Source organism: Rhinolophus ferrumequinum, chromosome X, assembly GCF_004115265.2.
Source record: "Rhinolophus ferrumequinum isolate MPI-CBG mRhiFer1 chromosome X, mRhiFer1_v1.p, whole genome shotgun sequence".
Lineage (NCBI taxonomy): Eukaryota > Metazoa > Chordata > Mammalia > Chiroptera > Rhinolophidae > Rhinolophus > Rhinolophus ferrumequinum.
Window position 1 is genome coordinate 44,372,417 of NC_046284.1, and position 13,251 is coordinate 44,385,667.

The following is a 13,251-nucleotide window of genomic DNA, read 5'->3' on the forward strand; positions in this document are numbered from 1 at the left end:
CATTTTTAATTGGCCCACAGAAAATTCCAAAAGTATATTTAGTTTACTTAAATAAACCAGGTGAGGCAATACGTACTTCACCTCGAGTGAGTGGCCCGGCTGTTTGTGTATTTTACCGCATATGGCCCTTGGTAAAAAACGTTGAAAAAAGTTTGGACACCCCTGCACTAAACTATTGTCTGTGTCTATAAGTTTTTCTCATTTGTTTGTCTTGTTCTTTTTTTGTTTTTGCTTTATACACCACGTATCAGTGACATCATATGGTTCTCATCAGCTTATTTTTTAAAGTACCCCTAAGTAAGCCTGGAACATACTGATTGTTCAAAATCACTGCTTTAGAGGAATGCTTTTAAAAATGTTTCTATTGATGTATAATATGCAACTAGAAAAGTATGACAATCACAAAGATATATGAGTATTTGTGGGGAAGGAGTAATTAAATTCTCGGAGAGAGTGAAGTAGAGCTATGGGTCTGGAGGCTTGGGCTCCTCTCCTAACTCTGCCACTTACCAAGTTTCCCCAAAAATAAGACCTAGCCGGACCATCAGCTCTAATGCGTCTTTTGGGGCAAAAATTAATATAAGACCCGTATTATATTGTATTATATCATATAAGACCCAGTCTTATAGTAAAATAAGACCCAGTATTATATTATATCATATCATATCATATCATATCATATCATATCATATCATATTAGAACCAGTCTCATATTATATTAAAATGAGACCAGGTCTTATATTAATTTTTGCTCCAAAAGACGCATTACAGCTGATGGTCCGGCTGGGTCTTATTTTCGGGGAAACACGGTAGAATGTGTGTGACTCCCTGTACATCAGTTTCTTCCTCTGTAACAAGAGGCTGTAATACCTGCCCCATCTACCTCACACAACTGTTATGTGAAAAGACCTTGTAAACTATAAAATGTTATCAGAAGAGGAAGAATTATCATGTTGAGATTGAAACTATGATCTTAATTCATAAGGCGAATTTAAATCATGAAAATAGAAAGTGGAAGGGAGGATTTTCCTGGTGATTTCTTTCCCAGAGCTTTCAAATATGTCCTGTTAATGCTTCTGCAGTCCTACATGTGGGAATTTGAGGACAGAGCCCTGCCACCCAGCCCTGTAGCTCCTGTTTCTCTTTACGCTGGTTTATCAGTCAGTCTCCTACCATAGTGGAATTCTCCTTGCTAGCCACAAAGGGTATGTGTGGCCCAGACTGCCCTGTGGGTTTGGATGAATGGGGAAGGAATCTAATTCTTACCCAAGGGAGTCCCTGGCACAGCAGATGGGCTTTGAGGCTCCCGAGCAGATTATCCTTGTCCAGTGTGCCTGAGTCCACATGGAGCCCTTTAGGGACCCCTGGAAGCCTCTGTGTAATGGGTTGGGCCCCTAACCCCCTTCTCACCACCAAACGTCTTCAAGAGTTTCTGCAGGTTTTTTGGTCTGTCCTGGCTCTGGCCTAAATTGTTATTGCAGAGTCAGAGTTCCACAAAATATTCCCAACCCCATCACACTCCACTGCATCCAAACAGGGCTGCATCTCACCTCAACATTAAATACACTTGACCCTTGAACAACATGGGGGTTAGTGATGCCGACCTCCTGTGCAGTCAAAAATCCACATGTAATTCTTGACTCCTCCAAAACTTAAACTACTAATAGCCAACTGTTGACTGGAAGCCTTACCAATAGCATAAATCACCAATTAATAGATAATGTTGTATGTTATACGTATTATATACTGTATTCTTACAGTAAAGTAAGCTAGAGAAAAGAAAATATTTTTAAGAAAATCATAAGGAAGAGAAAATACATTTACAGTACTGTACGTATTTATTGAAAACAAAACTGGACCTGCACAGTTCAAGCCCCTGTTGTTCAAGAGTAAAGTGTATATAGCTATTTTAACACTTATATGGGCACACGAGCTAAGCACGATGATGAGCACTGCATAATGTAATGAGCAAATTTCTGTATGTTGCTGGTACGTTCCCAGAGAGGCTACTTACCAGCCGGGTATTTACCACAGGGAACAGCAAGGCCAGAAGAGCACCATTCAACATGTGCATCTGTAGCCTGAAAAGGAAAAAGGATCAAGTTTAGGTGACACTCAGATTCTGATGGAAAGGCACACAAAAATATGTCTGGTTATGTCATGCCAACGGGAGAGCATGGAAACAAGTGGCTATCTGTGTAAAACAGACCTGGAGTTGGCATACATGCATTATAAATGAAAAGCTGCATAATTTGTATTAACTGAAATGTTCCAAAGAGCACCACCACTGCCTCAAAATTCCCCAAACACTGCCAGAACACACTTTGGTTACAACACTTTATTACATAATGAGCTCCGAGCTCAGTAAACATCCAGTCAGTCCCAATCAACGGCTTCAACTGCTGCAGCTTAGGCAGCATTAGAAAAGGGGGACTGCAGTGGCTAAGCATTATTATTACAGTAGAAACCAATTCCTTACAACATGGCTGCTTATTTACAAGGTCGTATCCAATCCTTTTCCCCAAAGGGCGACGTGGGCAGCGAAAACCTAGTACAACCCAGAGAGCCAAAGGCAGTGCTTTGCAAACCCTTCCCCCACTTTCTTAGAATTGCCTCAGGGCAGCTGTGGAGGTGGAAAGGGCAGAAGTGGCAGGCGTCCAGGCTTCCTTTGATCTATTTTGAATATTGGGCTGTGACTTAATAGCATAAATAAATAAATAAATAAATAAATAAATAAATAAATAAATAAATAAATAAAAAATAGGAGGAGAAGAAAAAGGAGGAAAAGAAAGCCACTACAGCATTAGCATGGCGTAATGATACTGTTTCCCAATACCAGACTTGTTAAAACTCACACTAGAAACCTTTCATAAGAACAACCAAGTCAGAAACAAACTCCACTTGTGAGGGCTCTGAGGATGGATTTAAGCAGTTTTCTTGATCATTAAAGGCAAATGGTCCTTTACTGCTAAGAGAGAAGCAAACAAAAGCAGTCTCTTCCTCCTGAAGAAAAGCTGATTTGATGGGTCATGTACAACTACCACTGAGTCAACGTGCCTCCTACACCTCAAGTCTCAGTCTCTCCCTCTCCGTCTCCCTCTTACACACACATTCACACAGCAGCCCTGACACCAGGATTTCTCCTATGCCCCAAATAGGAAACCAGTCCACACCTTGAAGACCCCTAGGACTTTAGCTCTTCTCTTAGAGCTCACAGATGTGTGCATAAGACTGAGAGAAGGTACCAGACCCTAGGGGTCAGCACAAAAGCCCCAAGGCTGCTTTTCAATTCTCCAAGTGTGTTTCTTACTGCTGCTCTTGTTACCAATGCCATGATGACATGATAATGTGCACGTAACATATTCAAGGCAAGTACCTAATTAACTGCTTTACATAAACTCCCGTTTAATTTTTACAGCAATCTTATGAGATAGGTACAATTATGTTTCCCATTTTGTTGATGACGAAACCAGGTCAAAGTAGCAAAGTGACCTGATCAACACCACACTTAAGACAGTAGATCCAAGATTCAAACCCAGGTTTATCTGACTCCAGACCGCAAACTCATATATCCCTCTCGCTGCCTTATATCAGAGCCTCCCTCCCAACCTCCCTTGCAAATATGACCTCAGGTAGAGATTCAGGGATGCCCCTTTCTCCTTCCTTTTGGTTTCAGGGGTCTCTCTATCTCCCCCTTCATCCCCTGCCCTAGGCTTAATATGCTTTCAGGGCATGGCCAAGGTGAGAATGCTCTTAGGTCACAGCAGGCCATCACAGCCCTATGGTTTAATAGGGATTGCTTTGATCCAGAAAAGGGAGGAGGCACACCAATGCAATGTCACTCCTACCTCCCCAGACTGGCCAAGTCACCATGCTTTTACAACAGGATCACTCAAGGGGACACTCCATGGTCTGGGAAACTGACTGCTGAAAACTGTGGCTCAAGCCCCAGTGCCTAGAACAGGGGTCACTGACAGCTGCTCCAGGCCTCAGGTGAAGTAGAGTCTGGCCTAACTCTGCACCTGGGCCCTCCTATGTGGCAACCACAGCATAAACACTCTGCATAATGCACTCAGGATAAGGGACTGTGGAGCCAGGCTTTGCCACTTGCCTTAAAGGAATGCTGGTATTTACACAAAGCCAATTAGAAATTGGGACAACAAAAGTTAAGTCTTGAGGATAATGGAATTGATCCCAAGGGCCTGTGGAAGGCCAAAGATAAATAAGATAAAACCAACATCAAGATTCAAAATGACTAATAAATTTCCTAGATAAAGGTAGACCTTACTCTTGGTTCTCAAATTCATTTTCACAAGCTACATATATGCCAAAGGGTGAAATATCCATACTATATTAAAAGGCCACGCATATCAATAATTACAAAAATACCTAACATGTATTGAGCATTTCTATGTGCCAATCACTGGGCTAAGTATTGAAACACATTATCTCATTTAACCCTCACAGTTTTTATTATAATCATTATCATCTTCTTCAATTTCATAGCTGAGGAAACCAAAGCACTAACTGACTGACTTGTCCAAGATAGAGAGAGAAGTCACATTCAAGTCTCACCAAGTTTCAAGCCTATGTTTTTGCCTCTGTTTTGCTTCAAATCCATGACATGATCTGTGTGTGTGTGTGTGTGTGTGTCCACCTGAGATGCTGGTTGGATAGGGAGGGCCATGACGAAGGGCAACAGAATCCCTTGTGTTTGTGGCAAAACTATCCTAACTACACCACTGCACTGACCTCTATAGGCACAGGACACAGGCCAAGAGGTAAGCAACTGACCATATCAGAGACAAAGGCTTTTGATTCCACTTGATTGATTCCACTTTGTACCTACCTCCAGCCTGCCACCCAGATTTCTACTGAGTATGGGAAATGGATAATGGACCACTAGGAAGGGCTGTGAGAGTTCCTTCATCTGTACAATGGAAACAATAATAGTACCAACTCGTAAGATTGTTATAAGGTGTCAATGTGTATAAAGTGCTTAGAAAAGTACGTGGTACATAGTAAGAAACATATACATGTTCCTTAAATAAACAGTGAAGATCTCACCTAGAAATCTCAAGATTAAAAAGAGGGAAAGGGAGGGGGAAAAAAAGTAAATCATGTGAAAGAGTTGAACTGTTTCAAAATTCAAAGTATGAGAAAGAGGCCCAGAGAAAGCAAAAGGACAGCCTGAAGGCCAGAACCAAAAATTAGAGCTTGGAGATGGACTCCTGTTCAGTTAGTCATACTTATAAATCTTGCTGGCTTCAAGTCTTGGCAGTTACCATTGTCACAAATACTTTATCATCGTTTTTGTTGTTGGACATGATATTATGCTAAATTACCTTACTTGGTAAGAACCTGGGGCAATATGGCAAGTGTCATGGGTTTGATTCTCTTCCAGGTCAGCTAATTTCATTAAATTTAGTTCCACAAACATTAATCAGTCCATTATTGTGTGTCTAACATTTTTTCCAGGTGCTATAAGGAAAAGGGTATCAGTATAAATAAGACATAGTATCTGCCTCCGAGAAGCTAACAATCTTACTGGGAAGGCAAGAAATCAAATAACTAGAGAAAATGTTATATAATAAAATGGTTGGGCCGGCCCGGTGGCTCAGGCGGTTAGAGCTCCATGCTCCTAACTCCAAAGGCTGCCGGTTCGATTCCCACATGGGCCAGTGGGCTCTCAACCACAAGGTTGCCAGTTCAATTCCTCAAGTCCCGCAAGGGATGGTGGGCTCCGCCCCCTGCAACTAAGATTGAACACGGCACCTTGAGCTGAGCTGCCGCCGAGCTCCTGGATGGCTCAGTTGGTTGGAGTGCATCCTCTCAACCACAAGGTTGTCGGTTCAACTCCCGCAAGGGATGGTGGGCTGTGCCCCCTGCAGCTGGCAACGGCAACTGGACCTGGAGCTGAGCTGCACCCGACACAACTAAGACTGAAAGGACAACAACTTTAAGCTGAACGGCACCCTCCACAACTAAGATTGAAAGGCACAACTTGACTTGGAAAACAGGCCTGGAAGTACACACTGTTCCCCAATAAAGTCCTGTTCCCCTTCCCCAATAAAATCTTAAAAAAAAAATAAAATAAAATAAAATGGTTAAGAACTGTGAAATCAAAGCTACATTCAAATTCCAGCTCTACAACTTACTGGCTGAGCAACACTGGACAAGTCACTTAAAATGTGTGTCAGATGATGTGTTACAGAATTGTACATTTGAAACCTACCTAACTACTAACAATGGTCACCCCAATAAACAAAAAAAAATGTGTGTGTCAGTTTCCTCAATCTTAAAACGGGCCTAATAACAGTACCTAGATGAAACTGTTGTTGCATGATAGCTATTATTACCCTTAATAAAGAAATATAAATGGATATCACATTATTACTCATAACAATACATGAAGCTATTATAAACCTACACAAAATGATTTATATTTCAATTTAGCATTTGATTACAGCTAAGAACCAAATCATATGGAACAGATGACAAATTCTATGAGTGGCTGGAAAAACAAATTCATAGAGAAGAATTCTAAAAGGACATTAATTATATAATATTTTAATATTTTGAACTGGACAAAAATAAAATTACAACACATCAAAATCTGTGAGTTGCTTAGAACGTGAAATTCTTATACTAGAAAAAAGGAGACATGACGTCATAGAAATGGCGGTGAGAGGTGAGCCTCTTGAAATTTACCCTGGAATTTACAACAAAATGGACAGGTATAATTCCACAAAGGACTTCCTACGCAGCAGACAGCTCAGAGCTCCTTACATTCTGGAGCTCTGCAGTTGCAGGAGAGGGAAGAATTCGGACTACTAGTGCTCTGCTTATGGCCCACAGTCACGCCCGAGGGATCAGCACATAACACAGTTGAACCCAACGCTCATGGCAGAAACCTCGGAGCAAAGACTAAGGGAAGAAGGGTGAAAACAGCAGTTTAAGCCCTCACTGCCAAGCAGAGGCCTGAAGGCATAGGAACGGAGCCTAGCTACCCCTTCCTCACCATCCCAAAGCTCACCCCACTCCACCTGCCCATTGCTAGCAGCAGAACGGTAGCAGTGTCGGATCAAAAGAACAAAATACTGGCAGTTCTGAGAACTGCTACCCTGAGCCACAGTGTCCCAACTAGTTACGGCGAAGGGGAAGGAGCCTTGGGTGCAGGACTTGCTGTACTGATGGTGTCCGCCATTACTCTGGGCCACCTCTCACAACCCAACCTGTTCCTGTCCCAACCTATCTCAGTGGATCACTGCAGGAGTAAACAGAGCCCCTGAAACACACAAGCCCTGAATCTGGGGCAGGAAGACCTTCGGAACTTCAGAAGCTCTCCACATCTCCCCATGGAGGCGATGCCCTGTGATGTAGGCGAACTGTTCACAGAGGACAAGCCCACGTTCCAGGGAATCCCCACATTGTGTGAGAAGACAGAACAGTGCAGAGAAAATACAACACTACAGCGTGGGAAACAATAAAAGCCTGTAGTCAGAGAGAAAATAAAGCATTCTACCAACACCTAATGGAAAGCAAAAAAAAAACCTCTTCCTATCAACCTGTTGCAGACTCCACTCCTGTAGATGTCTAGGAAGACAAATAATAAATCAGTAATTGCCATGAATAACCAAGGCAACAAGACAGCTCAGAAAGAAAGTGAAAAGTCTCCAGAAAAGGAACTTAAAGATATGGAAATATGTGACTTAAATGACAGAGAATTCAAGATTGCAGTTCTGAAAAAACTTAATGAGACGCAAGAAAACACAGAGGTAGTTTAATCAACTCAGAAACAACCAAAGAACAATATGAACATTTTACCAAAGAGATTGAAATTTTAAAAAAGAACAAAGTAGAATTTCTGGAGATGAAAAACTCCATAAAAGAAATGAAGAATGAAATAACCAGCTTACATAACAGAGCTGACCAGATGGAGGAAAGAATCAGTGACATCCAAGATAGAAACCTGGAAATGACACGGATGGAAGAAGAAAGAGACTTGAGACTTAAAAGAAATGAAAGAACTCTACAAGAACTTTCTGACTCCATCAGAAAGAGCAATATAAGAATAATGGACATACCAGAAGAAGAAACAGAGAAGGGAACAGAGAATATATTCAAACAAATTGTCGATCAGAACTTCCCAAACGTGTGGACAGAACTGGATCCTCGAATCCAAGAAGCAAATAGAACACCTAATTACCTCAATCCCAACAGGCCTTCTCCAAGGCACATTGTATTGAAGCTGTCTAAAATCAATGACAAAGAAAGAATCCTCAAGGCAGCCAGGGAAAAGAAGACGGTAACCTACAAAGGAAAGCCCATTAGATTATCATCAGATTTTTCAGCAGAAACTCTACAAGCCAGGAGGGAGTGGAACCAAATATTCAAACTATTGAAAGAGAGAAATTATGAGCCAAGAATAACATATCCAGCAAAGATACCTTTTAGATATAAAGGAGGAATAAAGACCTTTCCAGACATACAGAAGCTGAGGGAATTTTCTAATACACGACTTGCACTACAAGAAATACTAAAGGAGGCTATTCGACCACCATCAACAGGGACAATTTGTGGCAACCAAAACATAAAAAGGGGGAGAGTAAAGGCCTAAACCAGAATATGGGAATGGAGAAATTAAGCGTGGTGAAGAAAATGGAATACTCTAAATATCAAACTTTCTTTTACATAAACTTAAGGGTAACCACTGGAAAAAAAAACAAAAAAACAAAACATCTGAAATATATACTGTAACAAAAGAAGAAACAGAGGGAAACATCATAGAATACCACCACACAGAAATAATAGAAAACAACAAAAAGGCAAAGAAACAATGGAGACACAGCCTTACCAGAAAACTAAAGATAGAATGACAGGAAATCCTCACATATCAATAATCATCCTAAATGTAAATGGACTGAACTCACCAATAAAAAGGCAGATTAAAAAGACAGAGTAGCAGATTGGATCAAAAAACTAAACCCATTCATATCATTTGTGTGTTCACTAGAGTAGCACTTTTAATTTCCTTCAACAACATTTCCTTTGCATTCACAACTTGGCAGTTTGGTGTAAGAGGCCTAGCTTTCAGCATTATCTTTGCCTTCCTCACTAAACTTCACCATTTCTAGCTTTTCATTTAAAGTGAGATATACAATCCTTCCTTTCACTTGAACACTTAATGTCCATTGTAGGGTTATTAATTGGCCTAATTTCAAAATTGTTGTGTCTCAGGGAATAATGAGACCCAAGGGGAGGATGTTAAGATGGAGAAACGGCCAGTGCATGGAGAAGTCAGAACACGCGCAACATTTATCGATTCAATTATCTGTTTCATTTGGGTGTTCATGGAGCCCCAAAACAATTACAAAGTAACATCAACGATCACTGATCACAGATCAACATAACAAATATAACAATAAAGAAAAAGTTTGAAATATTGCGAGAATTACCAAAATGTGACACAAAGATATGAAGTGAGCAAATGTTGTTGGAGAAATGGCACTGATAGACTTGCTTGACACAGGGTGGCCTCAAACTTTCAATGTAAAAACACAGTAACTATGAAGTGCAATAAAATTAGGTATGTCTGTAAATCAAAAAAGTTTACGAGACAAAGGACATTATATACTAATAAAAGGTTTAATACAGCAAGAAAATATACCAATTATAAACATTTACATATCTAATAACAGACCATAAAAATATATAGATCAGCAAAACTGACAGAATTTAAGGGAGGAATAGACAGTTCTACAATAATAGTTGGAGGCTTCAATAAATACTCCACTCTCAATAATAAAACAGCCACACAGAAGAAAAGCAAGTAAATAGAAGACTTACTCGACAAAATAAACCATCTAGATCTAACAGACATAAACAGAAAACTCTACCCAACAACAACAGAATTCACACTCTTCTCAAGTGCACAAGGGATATTTTCCAGGATAGACCAACCCTATGTTAGGCCACAAATTAAGTCTCAATGGATTTTAAAAGATAGATATACAAAGTATCGCCTTTAACCACAACAGGATGAAGTTAGAAATCAATAACTGAAGTAAAATGGGGAAATTCACAAATTTGTGAAAACTAAATAACACTCTTAAACAAAGAAGAAATCACAAGGGAAATTAGACAATGAAATGTAAATCAAAATCACAAGATACTGTCTAATCACCATTAGAATGGCTACTATTCCAAAACAGAAAATAACAAATGTTGACAAAGATATAGAGAAATTGGAACGCTTGTACACTGTTGGTGGGAATGTAAAATGGTACAGCTGCTACGTAAAACAGTGTGACAGTTCTTCAAAAAATTAAAAATAGAATTACCATATGGTCCAGCAATTCCACTTCTGGGTGTATACCCAAAACAATTGAAAGCAAGATCTCTAAAGGATACTTGTACACCCATGTCCATAGCAGCATTATTCACAATAGCTGAAATGTGGAAGCCACCCAAGTGTCCATTGGTGGATGGATGGATAAGCAAAATGTGGTACACACATACACACACACACACGAATATTATTCTGCCTTAAAAAAGAAATGTTTACACATACTATAACATGGATGAACTTGAGGACATCATTCTAAGTGAAATAGGCCAGTCACAAAAGACAAATACTGTATGATTACACTTATATGAGGTAACCACATAGAGTAGTAAAAATCATAGAAACAGAAAGTAGAAAAGTGGTTGCCAGGGGCTGGAGTGAGGGGGGAAATGGGATTTAGTGTTTAATGGATACAGAATTTCAATTTTTAGAAGATGAAAGAAGTTCTGGAGATGAATGGTGATGATGGTTGCACAACAATGTGAATGTACCACTAAACTGTACACTTGAAAATGGTTAAGATGTTATATTTTATGTTATTTTACCATAATAAAAAATGGGGAAAAATCTCATAGAACTGCACACCAAAAAAAGTCCATTTTATTGTATGATAATTAAATAAAATTCAAAAACATGAACAAGAAGCAAAGAACTGAAATACCCCAGCCTCAGCTCTCACACCTATAAAATAAGTGATACAAGATTCTAAGCCTTTTAAACAATGCTTTTTTCACTCTAGTTTTTTCTCATTAAAATTTTCCAGTATACAGAAAAGTATAAAAATATTAAGAACCTCTGTACCCACCACCCTGCTTTAATAAATTTGAATGTTACTGATTCAGTTGAAGCCCTGTGTACCCTTCCTGAATATCGTTCATCTCCTGAACTCCCTAACCAGAAGGAAACTTTTTTCTGAAGTAGTGGGATTCCTTCCTCTCTCTGTTTTTATATGTTTATTACATTTGTATGTATCCAGAACCATATACATTGTTGTTTCATGTCTACCCCCTTAAATAAATGATACACTATATACTTCTGTAAATTACATTTTCACTACTCAACATGGATTCTTTCAATTATCCATGTTGATACATGTAACTACTTCATCTGTTTTTCACTGCTAAATATTATTCAATTATACAACTATATCAGAAGTTATTTATTTATTGTCATGTTGATGGGTATCTGAATCTACTTTTTCCCTTCAGCCAGCCAGTACGATGACTTTCTGTAATTTGTATTATAAAAACAACAGATCTATTTCCACCATCCCAGAGCCCAGGGTCCTTCTACTCTGACCTTCTGTTGCCATAAGTCCTTGGTCTGAGAGTGTACATGTTGTGCCCACTGTGTGAGGCCCTATGGCACAAGCCAGCCATGTAGCAGAGAATGCAGTTAGGATCTTCCATTTTTTTAAGTCACACATCAGAAAGTATGACAAAAACTGCTGAATCTATGTGAAGGTCATATATGTTTTCAGTGTACTGTCCTGCTCACTTTTCTGTATAAACATGCAGGTTGGCAGGATAGGAGTTGAAAAATAAAAATCAAGTAAAGAAAAACAAACAAATATAATAGGAGGACTTGGTTGGCTTGGCTTGGGGGCACAAAGATAATTCTCTGGTTGCCACTGGAGGTTTCCCACTTCCATGTTCTGGACCACATGGGGCACCACAACTGCAGAGGCTCCAGAACTTTTATTCTGTTGAAGTTCAGGAGGTTGGTCAAAGCCCCCATTTGGAAGGTACTCAGCTAATAAAAGGGGCTGCTTATCTAAATGCAGTTTTCATTCTGAACTTCTATGTATCTAAATGAAAGCAATTTTCATTCCCTGGGACCCTAATTCTAACAGTGAGGTAAGTACACAGACGGTAAAACATCAAGACAAGGATATAGCTATACGTTATTAACATTTATGGATTACTTAAATCTATGTTAGGTCCCATGCTAAGAGATTAACATGGATCATCTCATATAATAGTCACCACCACTCAAGGAAGTAGTTACTATTCAAGGCATTCTTTTACAAATGAGGAAATGGAGGCTGAGACCTTAAAACTTTTTCAGAGGCTTACAAAGTGGCAGAACCACAACTATAACCTAAGCCATCTACTTCCACTACACTATTCAAGATTCCTTCAACACATATCTGTCCAACAAACCAAATGTCGAACAACAGGGCACTGTTTGAATACATCATATTATGTTCATCCAAAGGATGAAATACTATGCAGTCATTAGAAATCATGTTTAGAAGAATACTTAATGACATGGGGAAACAATCATGGTCAATCAACTTTTGATATATTACAAAGTAGCATACATAGAATAATACCAATTTTGTTCTTAAACATGAATATACACACAGAAAAGTGGGAAGAAATTATAGCGACATATTAACAAAGGAATTATCAGTTATTTTTATTTTCTTCTTTATTGCCTTCTGTAATGTTCAATGTTTTCCTTAGAGTGATCACAGACTACTTTTATGAGAACAAACATTTCTACTTTTTGTTATCTACTGCACAGTTCCTACATATCTTGCCCAAACCTGATCTATTATACTGCACTGCGTGTGTTTTTTTTTTTTTCCTGGAACTGCTTATGCCCAATATATAGCATAGTAGATTCCTCACGGACTGGGTTGGCTGATAAAGTAAAAAAGAGGGCAAAAATGATCAGTCCCCATTCCTCTGCTCTGTACTGTTTCCATACTTGCCTAGATTGGGAAAAGTTATACGAATCTGTACCATTCCTTTTACCCAGAGATGATATACATCCAAACACATGTTAAAGCACAGCAGCCCAAGAGGAAGATAAAAAGCAGTCCCTGCTCTGGGAACCTTCAGAGAGACTTCCAGAAGATTTGGGGAGATGAAAATTCTAAATCAGAAAATGTGGGC

At 39.3% G+C, this 13,251-nt stretch overlaps 1 protein-coding gene across 6 annotated transcripts in view; it reads right to left on the bottom strand.

Moving 5' to 3' along the window:
- TMEM164 (transmembrane protein 164) overlaps positions 1–13,251 on the bottom strand; it is a 326,236-nt gene that overhangs the window by 207,454 nt on the left and 105,531 nt on the right. For all 6 annotated transcript variants that reach the window (XM_033116076.1, XM_033116061.1, XM_033116088.1 and 3 more), the window contains one exon: positions 2,015–2,081. In XM_033116076.1, the coding sequence (XP_032971967.1) occupies positions 2,015–2,081 (67 nt within the window). The remainder of the gene's footprint in view (positions 1–2,014; positions 2,082–13,251) is intronic.